This window comes from Macaca thibetana, chromosome 19 (genome assembly GCF_024542745.1).
Source record: "Macaca thibetana thibetana isolate TM-01 chromosome 19, ASM2454274v1, whole genome shotgun sequence".
Classification (NCBI taxonomy): Eukaryota; Metazoa; Chordata; class Mammalia; order Primates; family Cercopithecidae; genus Macaca; species Macaca thibetana.
Genome location: NC_065596.1, coordinates 4,444,044 through 4,461,655, shown reverse-complemented (window position 1 = coordinate 4,461,655; position 17,612 = coordinate 4,444,044). Strand labels below are relative to the sequence as shown.

The 17,612-nt window shown below is 39.4% G+C and overlaps 2 protein-coding genes across 4 annotated transcripts in view; one reads left to right on the top strand and one right to left on the bottom strand.

Annotated features, from left to right (window-relative positions):
* Window positions 1–17,612, top strand: part of LOC126942272 (zinc finger protein 486-like) — a 268,583-nt gene that overhangs the window by 172,444 nt on the left and 78,527 nt on the right. The gene's annotated exons all lie outside the window — the stretch shown is intronic.
* The window catches only part of ZNF682 (zinc finger protein 682), a 33,923-nt gene that overhangs the window by 9,198 nt on the left and 7,113 nt on the right, over window positions 1–17,612 (bottom strand). For 2 of the 3 annotated variants that reach the window (XM_050769640.1, XM_050769639.1), the window contains exons 2-3: window positions 8,938–9,064; window positions 7,708–7,803 (exon numbers count right to left, since the gene is read on the bottom strand). In XM_050769640.1, coding sequence (XP_050625597.1) covers window positions 7,708–7,803; window positions 8,938–8,971 — 130 coding nt within the window. In that variant the 5' untranslated portion in view covers window positions 8,972–9,064. Of the gene's footprint in view, window positions 1–7,707; window positions 7,804–8,937; window positions 9,065–17,612 lie in introns of those variants that run through there. The other variant, XM_050769641.1, reaches the window with a different exon arrangement.

The window sequence follows — 17,612 nt, the reverse complement described above, 5'->3', positions numbered from 1 at the left end:
CAAGATAAAAACATGTGGAGATATACTGCATGACAGTGTCAATATACCCAACATAACAGAACTGTATAACTTAAAAATATTTAAGATTCTAAATTTTATGTTATCTATTTTGGACAATTAAAAATAAACAATTACACCTAAAAGAAATACAGAGTTATAAAGCTTTTTAAAAATTACCTTCAAATCACAAGTGTTTCTCTCACAAAAAGAAAATATACATTCACCAATGAATAGATGTTGAAATTACAACAATTTTCATGACTCCTCACCTAAACAGAATAAAACCACCATTGATGACCAACAAAAATATAAATATAAGAGTCATAAACAAAATGGGGTGATACTTATTCATTCAAACACAGAGATAATTAAATTGGCAATAAACATACGGCTGATTCATATTTGACTTTTGCCTCACACTGCCTTAAAATGTACAGAGCTGAATACTGTCATACAAAATTATATGAATAAAAACTAAAAAATACTATGAATGTGAAATGGCCTATTATAAAAATTGTAACAAATAAATACAAAATTGCAAAGCAAAATTAAAAGAAACTATAATCCATAAAATTCTGAATAAACATAGTGGACTACTGATGAAGAATCCTTCTAGATAGCTACAATTTTCAACCATGACTGGCTATCCATAAAAAGTACACATTTTTGAATCAGGAGTATACAGTTAGAGCACTGTTTCACAGAAACCCCATTATAATTATTGATAAAAAGCTTTGAGAAAATAATTTTTAAGAAACAAGCACTTACATAATACTAGAGAAACTTATTAATATGTTGCTCTTCTTTTTACACAAAATGGTAAGGTGGTAATCTAGTCTGTAGAAGCAGAGAAAAGACTTACATTTTTTACTGGAGGAACAATATAAATATTGCAAAATATGGTATAAAATACTGATTATGAATTAGGAATAAATTATGCTATCATTCAGATAAAGGTGGAAGAATATAGATGAAAATGCAAAGAAAGCTTTTTACATGCCGGCAACTTAATTATACAAACTAGGCCGGGCATGGTGGCTCACGCCTGTAACCCTAGCACTTTGGGAAGTTGAGGCGGGTGGATCACTTGAGCTCAGGAGTTCAAGACCAGCCTGGACAACATGGTGAAACTCCGTCTCTAGAAAGAATACAAAAATTAGCCGGGCATGGTGACACGCACCTGTACTCTCAGCTACTTGGGGGGCTGAGGCAGTCTATAGAGTCAGTCTATTTCCAAATGTCATCAAAAGATCACAAGGCATAGAGAGAAGACAGGAAATAATATTCATTTAAAGGAAGAAAATGACTCTTTGGAAATCAGTTTTTAAGAAATTAAGATCTTTGTACTATCTGACAAGGAATTCAAAATAATCATTTTAAACATGTTCAATGAGCAAAAATAGAATGTAGACAACTAAACAGAATCAAGAAAACAGTGCATGAAGAAATGAATATATCAACAGAGATTTTAAAAACTATTAAAAGTATTTTTTAAAAAAACAAAAATTGTGGAGCTGAATACAATAATTAAGTTAAAAAAATTATTACAGAGCCACAGCAAATAATGAGGAGATAGAAGTTATCAGCAAATTAAAGACATTTCACTTAACAAATACTGAGTTATAAAAGCAAAAAAATACTGCCAACAAAGAAAATTTTATCTGGAAAAATTTACTTCTAGAATAAGGGGAAAAAAAAAGATGTTACAAGATAAACAAAAGCTGTCAGTCTTTGTCACCATGTGTATAGTTCTATAAGAAATGGTAAAGTAAATATATACATAGATCTACAATTATCTACTATAATAATGGTGCATAACACTGAAAATCCTGCCATATAATTTAATAAACCAAAACACAAATTTGCGTAAATCTCTTAATAGATACACAATACGAAATGATATAATATGTGACATTAATAACAAAGGATGTAAAAAGGTATAGTTTTATATTCAATTGAAGTAAAGATGTCATGGGATTTAAGCATATGTTTCATAAACTCTCATTTTTCAAGGTGATCACAAAAATACCTATAAAAGATATGCAAAAGAAAATGAAAAAGGAATCAAAGTATGCCACTACAAAATTAACAAAACAAAAACAAAGGCAGTAAGAGAGGAAATGAGGGAAAACGTATTTATGACAAGCACAGAAAGTAATCAAAAACAAAACACTACTAGTAATTTTATTTCTTTCTGGTATTATTTTAAATGTGAACAGATTGAACCCCTTAAAAAAGTAAAATAGCTGAATAAGTTAAAAACAAAATCTTACAATGTGCGTCTTTAGGGGACTCACTTTAGTTTTAAGGAGACAAACAGACTGAAAGTGACAGGATACAAAAATATATTCCATTCAAACAGTAAGCACAAGTGGGTGGGGTGGCCATAGTTAGACAAAATCCACTTTAAGTAAAAAACTTACAAAAGATAAAGATTGGTATTATATAATGGCAAAATGGATCCATTTACCAGGAATCTATAACACATATAACTGTTATATAAGTATAACATTAGCACTCTCAAACATATAAAACAAATATTGACAGAAGTTAAGAAACAAATACACAGCAGCACAATAATTATAGACTTCAAGGCCTCATTCTCAATCATAAATATAAAAAACTCAGATAGATTAGTAAGAAAATAAAAAACTTAAACGTTACACACCAATTAGACCTAAGAGACATATACAGAACGTTCCAGTTAAACGCAGCAGAATACATAATATTCTCAATCACACACAGAGCATTCTGTTTGGACGCATAACAAGTCTTAATACATTTAAGGAGACTGAAATCATACAGTGTATATTTTCTGACCAAAATGGAATGAAACTAGAAATCAGAAGCAGAAGTAAAACTGTAAATCCAAAAAATGTGGACATTAAACCCACTCAAACATATTCTTGCTCAAGGATCAGATAATTTCATTTTGTTAAGATGTCAACATGCACAGCCACATACAAATTCAATGTAATATCAGAATCTTCATGGTACTTTTTTTTTGCAGAAATATATTTAAGTTTCTCAAATTCTTTTAGGAGCTATAACTAGCAAAACACCCTTTAAAAAGAATAACAAAGAGGTATTGCACTTCCTGGTTTTATAACACATTACCCAAAGCTATAAAGATACAAATAATGTGGTATTAGCACAAAGAAAAATAAATGGATGATAAAACAAAATAGAGAGCTCAAAATTAAGCACGTGTGTTCGTAATCAATGACCTTATATAAGATTGCTATGGCCACACAATGGGGAAGAAAATAGTTTTTTTAACAGATGATGTTGAAAACTGAGTATTTACATGAAAAAAATAAGTTGAGCCCTTCCGTTACATGCACCATATAAAAACAGTATTTAAAATGGATGAAATACTTGAACATAAAAATATAACACACTTCCTAGATAAATATATGGGGGAAAATATGACATTGGACTTGGCATTAATTTCTCGTTACAAAAGACAAAGAATTTGATGTCATTTTCTTAGATATGAAATCAAATGCATAAGGAAAAAATAATAGAGAAATGGGACTACATCAAACTTCAAAATTTCTGCACATCAAAGGAAAAATTTAGTGGGGTGAAAATGCTGCCTAAGAAATGGGTGAAATATTTGAAAATCACATATTTGATAGGAGTTAATTTTCACAATATATAAACAATGTCTAAAACTCAACAATAAAAAGTGAGTAGCTTAAGAAATGGACAAATAATTGAACTGGCATCTCTCCAAAGAAGATACATAAATGGCTTATAAGCATTTGAAAGGATGCTCAAGATTACTAACTTTTAGACCAATGCAAAGTACAAATCACAGTAAAATATTACCTCAAACCCATTAGGAGAGCCATTAAGAAATGTAACCACCCCCCCAAAAAAAATTGTTATGGATATGGAAAATTGAGAGGCCTTTTGAGCCACTAGTAGGCAAAAATGATGCAGCTACTGTAAAAAACATACTATGAAGGTTTCTCAAAAAATTAAAAATAGAGTTACTATATAATCCAGCAAACATGGAAAATCCTATTTGATACTGTTCTTGGCAGTTATTTTTTGGGGTATGACACCCAAAGCACAGACACAAAAGCAAACATAAATAAGTGGGACTGCATCAAACTGAAATTTTTCTGCACAGCAAAGAAAATAAAACAAGGAAACTTACAGGATGAAAAAAAATATTTGCAAGCCATGCATCTGATAAGAAGTTAATATCCAGAATATATAAGGAATTCACACAAATCAAAGGCAAAGACAATAAGAAGAATGATAATAAGAACTAAATTGAAAAACAGACTGAATGGATAGGTATTTTCCCAGTGAAGACAAAGAGCGAACAGGTATGAGAAAAGGACCTCAACATCACCAGTCATCAGGCAGGTGCAAACCAAAATGATGATAAAATATCACTTCACATTTGTTAGGATGGCTATTATTAAGTGACACGTATATTTTTTGGGTGATGGATACCCTAAAAGCACTGACTTCACCACCATGCAACCTATCTGTGTAACAAGGTTGCACTCATATCCCACAAATTTATACAAAAAGAATAGGGCTGGGTATGGTGGCTCATGCCTGTAATCCCAGCATTTTGGGAATCTGAGGTAAGAGGACTGCTTGAGCAAAGGAGTTCAAGGCCAGCCCTGGCAACACCGTGAGACCCCTTCTCTGTCAAAAAAAAAAAAAAGAAATTTTAAGCATAAAAACATTTTTAAAAAGAGATAACAAGTGTTAACAAGTGTGTGATGAAAACAATCTTGTACATTGTTGGTGTGTTGTAAATTGGTAGAGTCATTATGAGAACCAGTATGGACATTCTTTAAAAAATAAAATTAGGCCACGCACGGTGGCTCACACCTGTAATACTAGCACTTTGGGAGGCTGAGGTGGGTGGATCACGAGGTCAGGAGTTTGAGACCAGCCTGGCCAACATGGTGAAACCCTGTCTCTACTAAAAATACAAAACTTAGCTGGGCGTGGTGACAGGCGCCTGTAATCCAAGCTACTCAGGAAGCTGAGGCAGCAGAATCGTTTGAACCCGGGAGGCGGAGGTTGCAATGAGCTGAGATCGTGCCACTGCACTCCAGCCTGGGTGACAGGGTGAGACTCGATCTCAAAAATAAATAATATTTTTATATTTATATTATTTATAAATTTTATATATTAATAATTTATTTATATTATTTATAAAATAAATAAATTAAATTAAAAAAAATTCCACATAATCCAGCAATCCCACTTCTGTGTATATAACCAAAGGAAATAAAATCACTATTTCTAATATTTGCATCTCCATGTTCATTTCCCAATTGCCAAGACATGAAAACAAGAAAACATGAAGACATGTTTGTGGACACTGACTGGATAAAGAAAATATGGCATATATACACAATACAGTATTATTCAGCCATAAAAAATCATGAAATGCTGCCAACATTTCAACGACATGGATGGACCTGGAAGACATTATACTAAGTGAAATAAGCCAGACACAGAAAGAAAAATAATGCACGGTCTCACCTCTGTGTGTAATCTACAAAGGATGAACCCATAGACACAGAGAGTATAAAGCTGGCTGACCCAGTCTAGAAGTAGGGAAAATGGGAAGATGTTCAATGAGTGCATACTGCCAGTCATGAAATGAATAAGTTTTGAGGATCTAATGCATAGCATCATGGCTATAGCTAAATCGTAATGCTCTATATTAGGGTACCCAGTCTTTTGGCTTCCCTGGGCCACACTGGAAGAAGAATTGTCCTGGGCCACGCATAAAATACACTAACGCTAATCATAGCTGATTAGCTTTCAAAAATCTCATGTTTTAAGAAAAATTTGTGTTTGGCCACATTCAAAGCCATCCTGGGCTGCATGCAGCCAGCAGGACACAAGTTGGACGAACGTGCTCCATATGCTTACATTTTAATAAGACAGCAAACCTTCAGTGTTCTCACTACAAAAGAAAACGCTGCATGGTGGCTCATGCCTGTAATTCCAGCACTTTGGGAGGCCAAGGAGGGTGGGTCACATGAGGCCAGGAGTTTGAGACCAGCCTGTAATTCCAGCTACTTGGGAGGCTGAGGCACAAGAATCACTTGAACCTGGGAGGCAGAGGTTGCAGTGAGCCGAGATCCCACCACTGCACTCCAGTCTGTGTGACAGAGTGAGACTTGTCTCAAAAAAGAAAAAAAAAACAAAAAACCAAATAACTCTGTGAGGTAACAGATGCATTCATTAACTGTATTAATCATTTCACAATGTTTACACATACAATATCATTACATTTTACATAATAAATAGTTATATACTTTTAATTTGTGGAAAGTAACCACACGGTCCACACACGTATATGTGTGGGTATATTTGTGTGTATATGTGTACACATCTCAACTAGTACAATTGAAGACGCTGGGAAAATAAAGTTTAAATTACCAATTTTAGTTCACACTGAAAATATAAAATGTAGAAATAAAATAATATTAGATTTTCTTATATTTAGGGAGATGCTTAGCATTATAAAAAAATTACTGAATAGGAATTTCTGTAGAATCACATTTGAAAATTCTGTAAGGGGCTGGGCACGGTGGCTCACGCCTGTAATTCCAGCACTTTGGGAGACCGAGGCGGGTGGATCACCTGAGGTCAGGAGTTCTAGACCAACCTGGCCAACATGGTGAAACCCTGTCTCTACTAAAATACGAAGGTAGCTGGGCGTGGTGGTGCACACCTGTAATCCCAGCTACTTGGGTGGCTTAGGTGGGAGAGTCGCTTGAACCCAGACGGCAGAGGTTGCAGTGAGCCAAGATGGCGCCATGCACTCCAGCCTGGGTGACACAGTGAACCTCCGTCGCAAAACCAAACAAACAAAAAAATTTATTTAAAAAAAAAAAGAAAGAAACTTCCATAAGAAATCATAAAGCAGAAAACATACCACATCTGTTTGTGGTGTTACTGGGATTTTGGAACCAAATATGGTTAACACTAATACTCTCACACATTTCAGACATAATGCAAACAATAACAACAACAAAAACCCAAACCAAACCAAAACAAAACAAAACAAAAACCTTAAAAAAAAAGTTTAAAGGCCGGGCGTGGTGGCTCATGCCCGTAATCCCACCACTTTGGGAGGCCGAGGTGGGTGGATCACCTGAAGTCGGGAGTTCAAGACCAGCCTCAACAACTTGGAGAAACCCCATCTCTACTAAAAACACAAAATTAGCTGGGCCTGGTGGCACATGTAATCCCAGCTACTTGGGAGGCTGAGGCAGGAGAATCACTTGAACCCAGGAGGCGGAGGTCATGGTGAGCCAAGATTGTGCCATTGCACTCCAGCCTGGGAAACAAGAGCGAAAATCTCTCTCTCAAAAGAAAAGAAAAAAATAGTTTAACATAGAGTTCCTCAAAAGTACACATATATTCCTGTGGCCCCTGAGACAATGAAAGGGCAGTCAGATAATAAAGTCTGTTATAAGCCATGAAGAGGACTTTGGCTCTCACTGTAACCTCAAAGGAAGGTTACTTTTTAGAGAATTTAGGAGCATTAGACAGAAGATGCCTCCATGTGAGAGCAAGAAAAAATAACCATGCCCCTCAAAATCATCTCCATTGAAGCAGAGCTTCTCAAATAACTTTTGAAGCCCGTCTTCCCCCTTGGCCTTTGGAGCTTTCACCTGTGGCATGTGTTTCATTCATCCAACCTACCTGAGGGTTTAGCTATGGTCTCATGTCTCTTCACATTCCAGGGCTCCTGTCTTTGCTCCAGACAGCTAATCAGTTCTGGCTTAGAAACAGTCAGACCTGTTTTATTAGAAAAAAGTAATGTGATGCTTGTTGGGATTCTCCAATTACCAAGCTAGTGTTGTGCTCTGTAGAGAAGACAGAATATTATAGATGATTCTAGAAAATTAATAATAAGGCCGGGCGCATTGGCTCACGCCTGTAATCCCAACATTTTGGCAGGCCGAAGCGGGCAGATCATGAGGTCAGGAGATCGAGACCATCCTGGCCAACATGGTGAAAACCCATCTCTATAAAAATACAAAAACTAGCAAAGTGTGGTGGCACGTGCCTGTAATCCCAGCTACTTGGGAGGTTTAGGGAGGAGAACCGCTTGAAGGAGGCAGAGATTGCAGTGAGCTGAGATCGCGCCACTGCACTCCAGCCTGGCAACAGAGTGAGACTCTATCTCAAAAAAAAAAAAAAAAAGAAAATTAATAACAAAATAATATTTCTAAACAGAAAGTTTAGAATATTTTATATTTTTGGGTGTTTAGCTTCCCTACCCAATACTACTTAATCAAAAATTGGTGGTGGAAGTTGGATTTTAAGGTCTGGTCAATAATATTCTATAAAGGAATTTTTATAATGGAATTCCAAGAATTACCACTAAAGGCTGGGTATGGTAGTTCACACTAGTAATCCCAACACTTTGGGAGGCCAACGAGGGTGGATCACTTGAGGTCAGGAGTTTGAGATCAGCCTGGCCAACATAGTGAAACCTCCTCTTTACTAAAAATACAAAAATTAGCTGGGTGTGGTGGTGGGTACCTGTAGTCCCGGATACTCAGGAGGCTAAAACAGGAGAATCACTTGAACCCAGGACGTGGAGGTTGCAGTGAGCTGGACTGTACCACTGCACTCAAGCCTGGGCAACAGAGCTAGACTCTGTCTCAAAAAAAAAAATAAAAACAAACAAAAAGAATTACCACTAGAGTGAAAAATGCCCATCACCTCAAGGCAGAAGAAAGTTAATGTAAACATAAAACTTCTTGAAAATTTTCTTCTCTATCCCAACAAATCCCCAAGTTTTCCTTGAAAACAGAGATCTAAAACTCATTTACACAAAGCAGAAATCCCCACCAAACATTCTACAGAGGAAGAAAGTAAAATCTTTAGTGTGAAATAGGAATTGTGTATTGAAATTCTTCTCACCCAGAGAGACCAGGTTTCTGTAGTTCTCTAGCATCACTTTCCTATACAAATTCTGCTGAGCAGGTTTCAGAAACTCCCACTCCTCCAAAGAGAATTCTATGGTCACATCCCTGAATGTCAACAGCTCCTGAAAAACAAAACAAAACAAAACATAGTGACCAACTGTGAATGGGCAGTTTTTGACTCCATGTGAAAAGAGAATTGCTGTGACTTATATCAGTTACTGGAATTATTCAAACCAGTTAAAAATACTGGTATTTTTAACAAAAATATTCTCTGATGTATTCTCTAACACTGAGGAAAGAAAATAGAATCCACGTGGCCAGGTTCGGTGGCTCACGCCTGTAATCCCTTCGCTTTGGGAGGCCGAGGCAGGCAGATCACCTGAGGTCAGGAATTCCAGACCAGCCTGGCCAACATGGTGAAATGCTGTCTCTACTAGAAATACAAAAATTAGCTGGGTGTGGTGGTGCATGCCTGTAATCCCAGTTACTCAGGAGGCTGAGGGAGGAGAATCGCTTGAACTTGGGAGGCAAAGGTTACAGTGAGCCGAGATCATGACACTGCACTCCTGCCTGGGCTACAAACCAAAAGGAAAATAGAATCCACAAAACCAATGTAGATACTTTTTTAAATAATCAGTATAAAATTAAGGGCATCAACACAGGCATATACAGTTTGAGTTTTATGTCTGCAGATTACAGAGTAAGTTGTAAATATTACTCATACAGAGAAGTCACGATGGGTTAGAAGGTATCTGTCAAATTTTAATGTACACAACAACGAACTACAGATCTAGTTAAAATGCAGTCTGATTCAGGTGATCTCAGGTGAAGCCTGAGTTTCTGAATTTCTAACAAGCTAGCCAGGGATACCAATGCGTCCGAATCAAGAATATTTTGTCAAACAGAACAAGTGGTTGAGCCCGTTTATCTGACTAGTAAACAAAGATAAGCCTTCATTTTCCAAAGCAAGCTTTAAGCAAAGAGAATCTAAAAAGAAAGGGGGAGTTTGCAGATTAAATGTGATGGTTTATGTACATCAGTCAGTAAATCTCCCAAAGTACTTATGAAAAATAAAGATAAAAATAATTAACTTTATAGTTTAAAAAAACCTGTCACAGACAGCCTTAACTTAGTGATTGAAATTAACATGAACCGGGCTGGGCATGGTGGCTCACGCCTGTAATCCCAGCACTTTGGGAGGCTGAGGTGGGCAGATCACGAAGTCAAGAGATCGAGGCCATCCTGGCTAACACGGTGAAACCCCATCTCTACTAAAAATACAAAAAATTAGCTGGGCATGGTGGCACGCACCTGTAATCCCAGCTACTTGGGAGGCAGAGGCAGGAGAATTGCTTGAATGTGGGAGGCGGAGGTTGCAGTGAGCTGAGATTGCGCCACTGCACTCAAACCTGGGCGACAAAGTGAGACTCCGTCTCAAAAAAAAAAAAAGAAGAAATTAACATGAACTACAACAGAACAAATTGATGTGCAGTATCAACACACATGGGTGGACACATCATCAGAGCTATGATATTATTGGCAACAAAAAGTAAATTATAACCTTAATCTAAGCATAAAGAACACCTTTATGCAAAGTTCAAGCTACAGATATCTCCCAGGTTTTCTAACCTCTAATAATGTATTTGAATAGTCTTTCCTCAGCATTTTAGAGAGCAAGTCTTATCTAACTATTCTCTTTTCCAGAACCTTCTGAGTTATTCTGGGCAATTAGTGCCATCCCCTTTAAATGTGCATTTTAAAAATCCTGTTTCTGCATAGAGTTGATGGAATATCCAGATGGAACCTAAACAATACACATTCCCCCTTCACTAATATCTGAGGACCCTACACGATCCCTAAGAGAGATCTTAGGTATCTACACCTTTCCACATTGATGAGACACAAAGAGAACTTTATTTATTTATTTATTTATTTTTGAGACAGAGTCACTCTGTCGCCCAGGTTGGAGTCCAGTGAGTGGTGTGATCCCGGCTCACTGCAACCTTGCCTCCTGGGTTCAGGCGATTCTGCCTTAGCCTTACAAGTAGCTGGGACCACAGGCACGTGCCACCACAGCTGGTTAATTTTTTGGATTTTTAGTAGATACAGGGTTTCGCCATGTTACCCCAGCTATTCTCAAACTCCTGGCCTCAAGCGATCCTCCCGCCTCAGCCTCCCAAAGTCCTGGGATTACAGGCATGAGCCACTGTGCCCAGTCACAAAGAACATTTTTATTCTTGCAGGTCATACACTTGATGGTGAGAACTGGTCATGGTATGTAAGAAGCCTAGATAGAAAGAATAAAGGAGAAGGCTCCGTTATATAAAACAGAAGAAGCCTCTCACACAACTGCAGCAGGTCAGAGGACAACATCTGGAAATTTTCAAGGACCACACTTTGAAGGGTGGGGCTCTAAGATGTTGATGCTGACCTGCCATGATGCAGAACATGTTTCCTATGGGCTTTCTGTACATTCTCAATCCGAAGTCAGGCCCTGTCTCATGAGTCCCAGAAGCCAGTGCTTATATGTAGTTTCTAGTGACATCAACCTGGCTGTACATTATCGGGCGTTATAGCATGCTGCGCAAAACCAGAGGAGAGATCCTGTCATGGAGATTCCTTTAACGCATTAGAAATGATGTGTCAACCAAAAAAAAAAAAAATGAGGTCAAATTAATATAAGTAGAGAGTTCATACGTGCCACATTTGAGAACAGCAAGAACAGCAACCCGGAAGCATAGATTCAAGTTGGCTTGAATATACACTTTGAATAGCAGCAGTGAGAAGCGGATATTTTTTTTTTTTTTTTGGAGACAGTCTCACTTTGTCACCCATGCTGGAGTGCAGTGGCATGATCTCGGCTCACTGCAAACTGAATCCTTGGTTCAAGCAATTCTCCTGCCTCAGTCTCCTGAGTGGCTGGGATTACGGGCACGCCCGGCTAATTTTTTTTGTATTTTTAGTAGAGGCGGGGTTTCGCCATGTTGGCCAGGCTGGTCTCGAACTCCTGACCTCAAGTGATCCACCCACCTCAGCCTCCCAAAGTGCTTGGATTACAGGCGTGAGCCACCGTGCCCAGCCAAGAGGTAGATTTTTAAAGGTAAAAAAGGGGAACAGAAAGTGGGCTGATACAAAGTTCTTTATCAAGGATTCTCATTAGTTTACAGGAATAACATTGATTAGTGATTGGCTATATAGGGTTAAGCTAGAAGGTGTGGGCTATAGTGTCCTGTGTGACATTATTAGATTAATTTATAGCTATGTGTGGCAGTAACAAGCAGTTTCAAGAGATGAATACATTGCTCAAAGGAGAAGTAGGACATAATTCTGGATTCATTTTAATGTCTCTCTGGGCCCGATAACTAACAGAACTTGCATCCCTCAGATAAAAGCTCTTTTACTTTCTCAAATCCCAGGGTCTGGATTCAAATTTGGGGTTTCCGATTTAGGTTTCAGAGGTGTGGGAAAGCAGCAGGTGCCCTCTGCACATTCACAGGCATCTGTGCAGGAGCAGGAAAAGAACATTGTAAATTCTTAGGTCTATTCAATGCATATGTGTAACCCTGACAGGGTTTCTAGGCCCTAATTGTCTCTGAATTCATTTCAGATCTGAAGATGCCAGGGACATTGAAAGAGGTGGAATGGCTGTTGTTGCCCTGTAAAGTTATTTTTGTAGAAATCTGACCTGACTGCTCTACAAGGGACTATAGAACACAAATAGGCAGAGAGACCATTTTGCCTGCAAATTTGGGGTTTGCACAATTATGGGTTGTGACTGGAAGTCCAAGAGGGAAAGACCCTCTAGGGTGAAGTCTGATGGGTACCTTCTATGTTTATATCATACCTGGTCTTTTCAGACAGTGTTTTGAAAATGTAATTAAAAGCACAATCATCTCCAACCCTAGAAAAACTCTCCACAGTGGCAGAACAGAAAGCAAAAACTGTATGATTACACAATTAAGCCAGAGCGTGACATTAATTGCAGGCAATTTGCTAAGAGATCACAAAGACAGAAAGAACGTTGTCAGAATTAGACCTCAAGAAGAAGACGTGACAGCACTCACTTGTCGTAGTTTATCCTAAATCCACCTGGGAATTGGAGAGGTCAGTTGATTATATTCTATAAAAGAGAAACTTCCCACATCTTCATGACAGGAGGTGGTTTTGCAACTTGGAGTGAAATTCAGGTACCTGGTGAAGGTAGGATTTTACTCCTCTATAGAAACTGTGGTGCCAGGTGCGGTGGCTCAATACTGTAATTCCAGCACTTTGGGAGGCCGAGGTGGGCAGATCACCTGAGATCAGGAGTTCGAGACAAGCCTGGCCAACGTGATGAAACCCCATCTCCACTAAAAATACAAAAAATTAGCCAGACGTTGTGGCGGGCGCCTGTAGTCCCACCTACTTGGGAGGCTGAGGCAGGACAATCGCTTGAACCTGGGAGGTGGAGGTTGCGGTGAGCCGAGATCACGCCATTGCACTCCGGCCTGGGTGACAGAGGGAGACTCCGTCTCAAAAAAAGAAAAAAGAAACTGTGGAAGAGGGATCTATGTTCTTGGCTATTTATATATTAAATCAATGGTTCCTGACTCAGAGTGCTGGGCCATGGTGCTCCTGCCCGTGAAGCTTAGGCTACAGCCTGCAGCCCACACACACCCTCACTGCTACATCTGCGCTCCAGCACCATGCCACAGAGCAGAGCCCTGGGCTGCAGGAGGAGGCACTCCTGGTTAGAATTATATTTTCACAATAATGGAAATGAAAGTGGTGTTCCAGCCTAAGTTTCTGGGTTTTTTTTTTTTTTTTTTTTTGAGACAGAGTCTCGCTCTGTTGCCCAGGCTAAAGTGCAGTGACGCGATCTCGGCTCACTACAACCTCCACCTGCCGGGTTCAAGCGATTCTCCTCCCTCAGCCCCTCGAGTAGCTGGGACTACAGGTGCCCGCCACCACGCCTGGCTAATTATTTGTATTTTTAGTAGAGACAGGGTTTTGTCATGTTGGTCAGACTAGTTTCAAACTCCTGACCTCAAGTGATCCTCCTGCCTTGGCCTCCCAAAGTGCTGGGATTACAGGCATGAGCCACCACGCCCAGCCTCCAGCTTCAGTTTCTACTGATAACGATGACATGGAAAAAGTACTACTGGATGCCCAGCACGAAGTCTGGATGGAGTTGCTCCACGAGTTGTCATCGTGACAGCTCACCTCACTCACAGACACAAGGCACCAACAGAGATTCTGAAACATCTAAGGCATTGGAGAGAAAAACAGTTATTAGTCTGTGGAAGATTATATTGAGAGAAAGAAAGAAGTTGAAAGCATATTGAAGGAATACTCAGATTCGATATGGGATTGGTTAAGTGAGCAAGAAAAAATTCCCCCCAATGTGTTTCTCTTTAAAGAACCAAAGAGCACAGCTTCTCTCAGCATGAAAAACACACGCATTCTGAAGAACAGATACAAATTCTATGTAGAATTTCTAGAGGTTTTTCTTCCATTTTTGCTGCTGTCTCATCTGTTGGCCACTGGACTGGGGATTTATATTGGAAGCCATCTAACAACATCCACCGGCATCTTTTGATGAGGAATAGGAAACAACATTGTTCACATACTGGAATTATATCTGAGCTTGTGGCACAGCTAAATGAAGAGCTATTATCATCCATGGGTGGGTGACTGCATCCATTGCATTTATTAGTTCTGTAAATGCTGCATGCCTAAGTTAGTAAAATGAAAAAATAGGGCCAGGTGTGGTGACTCACGCTTGTAATCCCAACACTTTAGGAGGCCGAGGCGGACGGATCACCTGAAGTTGGGAGTTCGAGACCAGCCTGACCAACATGGTGAAACCCCATCTCTACTAAAACTACAAAATTAGCTGGGCATGGTGGCACATGCCTGTAATCCTAGCTACTTGGGTAGCTGAGGCAGGAGAATCACTTGAACCTGGGAGGCAGAGGTTGTGGTGAGCCAAGATCAGGCCATTGCACTCCAGTCTGGGGCAACAAGAGCAAAACTCCATCTCCAAAAAAAAAGAAAAGAAAAAATAAGGTCAGTCCCGGTGGCTCATGCCTGTAATTCAAGCCCTTTGGGAGGCTGAGGCGGGCAGATCGCCTCAGGTCAAAAGTTTGAGACCAGCCTGGCCAGCATGGCGAAACCCTGTCTCTACTAAAAAATCCAAAAACTAGCCGGGCATATTGGTGAGTACCTGTAATCCCAGCTACTTGGGAGGCTGAGGCATGAGAATTGCTTGAACCTGGGAGGTAGAGGTTGCAATGAGCCGAGATCGTGCCACTGCACTCCACCCTAATCAACAGACTGAAATTCTTTCTCAAATATATATATGTATATATAGACACTAAAATCATGCTGACCTCTAATCATACCTATTGGATTAATTAGTAAGCATATTAATTGATGTGACAGAGGTGGGGTTAATATTTATTGTAACAATTTGTTACTATATTTTTTCTTTTTTTTTTGAGATGGAGTTTTGCTCTTGTTGCCAAGGCTGGAGTACAGTAGCATGATCTTGGCTCACTGCAACCTCTGCCTACCTGTTTCAAGCAATTCTCCTGCCTCAGGCTCCCAAGTAGCTGAGATTACAGGTGCCCACCACCACACCCAGCAAATTTTTGTATTTTTAGTAAAGACATTGCTTCACCATGTTGGCCAGGCAGGTCTCGAACTCCTGACCTCATGATCCACCTGCCTCAGCTTCCTAAATTGCTGTGATTACAGGCATGAGCCGCCATGTCCGGCCTATTTTCTTTTGATATAAAAAATAAATATCTTAGGATAAATAATTTTAATATATTAGTCATAATGTATGAGTATTCAAAAATTATCTGTAATATTAACTCAGTTAAAATAATTTATATTTCAAAAGAATGCATAATATTAAAATCATTATTTTAAAGGGGTTTGTCCAAAATAAATATTGTGCTGTTATATTCACACTATTGTACAAAATACTGTTTATTTTATTTTTATATTTTTGAGACGGAGTCTCGCTCTGTTGCACAGGCTGGAGTGTGATCCCAGCTCACTGCAACCTCTGCCTCCCAGGTTCAGGCAATTATCCTGCCTCAGCCTCCCAAGTAGCTGGGATTACAGGCGCTTGCCACCACACCCAACTAATTTTTGTATTTTTAGTAGAGATGGAGTCTCACTATGTTGGCCAGGCTGGTCTTGATCTCTTGACCTCAGGTGATCCTCCCACCTCAGATTCCCAAAGTGCTGGGATTACAGGCGTGAGCCACTGCACCCGGAAAATACTGTTTAATTTAAATGGATGTAATTTGCCTACACAAGAGTACATATAACTATGCCAACTGTTCTTAAAAAACAAATAGAAACCAGGGTACAGGGTGTACTCTAAGCTGGTCTTGCTACTGCAGCATAAGCACTTCGACCTCCACATATTAGTAATTACCTTGGATCATCAGTTTTCTACCGAAAACACCTATTGTTTTTCTCTCTCCAGATACTGAAGCGATACCCTTCAGTATCTGTGACCCTTTAGCTTTCTGGATTGCTGAATTAAATCCTATCCTTTGTGTTCACTTTTTGTATTTTTTAAGACAAAGTTTCACCCCTGTTGCCCAGGCTGGAGTGAAGTGGGCAAATGACCTGAGGTGAGGAGTTCAGAACCAGAATGGCCAACATGATGAAACCTTGTCTCTACTAAATATACAAAAAATTACCCAGGTGTGGTGATGGGCGCCTGTAATCCCAGCTACTCAGGAGGCTGAGGCAGGAGAATCGCTTGAACTCGGGAGGCAGAGGTTACAGTGAGCTGAGACTGTGCCATTGCACTCCAGCGTGGGCAACAAGAGTGAAACGCCATATTAAAAAAAAAAAAAAAAAAAAAAAAGATTTACATATATTTTGAAGAAGCAGAGAAAAATGGTACATATAAAAGTCGTCTAGGCCAGGCACGGTGGCTCATGCCTGTAATCCCAGCATTTTGGGAGGCCAAGGCAGGAGGATCTCTTGAGGCCAGGTGTTCGACACCAGTTCGGGGAACATGGTGAGCTGCTGTCTCTACAAAAAAAAATTAGGCAGGTGAGTTGGTGCATGCCTATAGTCCTAGGCAATTGGGAGGCTGAGGCAGCAAGACTGCTTAAGCTCAAGAGTTCAAGGTTACAGTGAGCTATGATCACGCCGCTGTACTCTGGCCTAAGTGCAAGAGTGAGATTGTGTCTCAAAAAAAAAATTAATCAATCAATAACAGTACTTTTCTAAATTATATCCTTTAAGAAAAGGCAAAAGAACAAAATGTCTTCCCTCATTTTCAAGTGGGGGAATGAAGCCTCTTATTTCTAATTTGCATTTGCTTCTGCAAAAGGTAGGTCTAGGCCCATGGTCTTGAACTACTGGACATCTGAATTCCAGTAGGTGCTGGATTCAGACAACTGAGGGGTGGTGTTGGGCACACTGTGTGCACATAAGAAAAAGGGTTTGTGGGTGGAACTAAAAGGCAAACGAGGGAAAGTTGCTATCAAGAAACCATGGGTGGGACAGTGCAGGCTTAGGGAAGGACTGGTTCATGCTATAGATCGTGTCCCAGGAGAGGCTATGCTCTGACTTCTTCCTGTGTCCATGTAGGCAGATGAGACTATGATTAGGTGGCACAGAAGCCTGGGTTGGTGAATAAAACAGGTTGCCAGT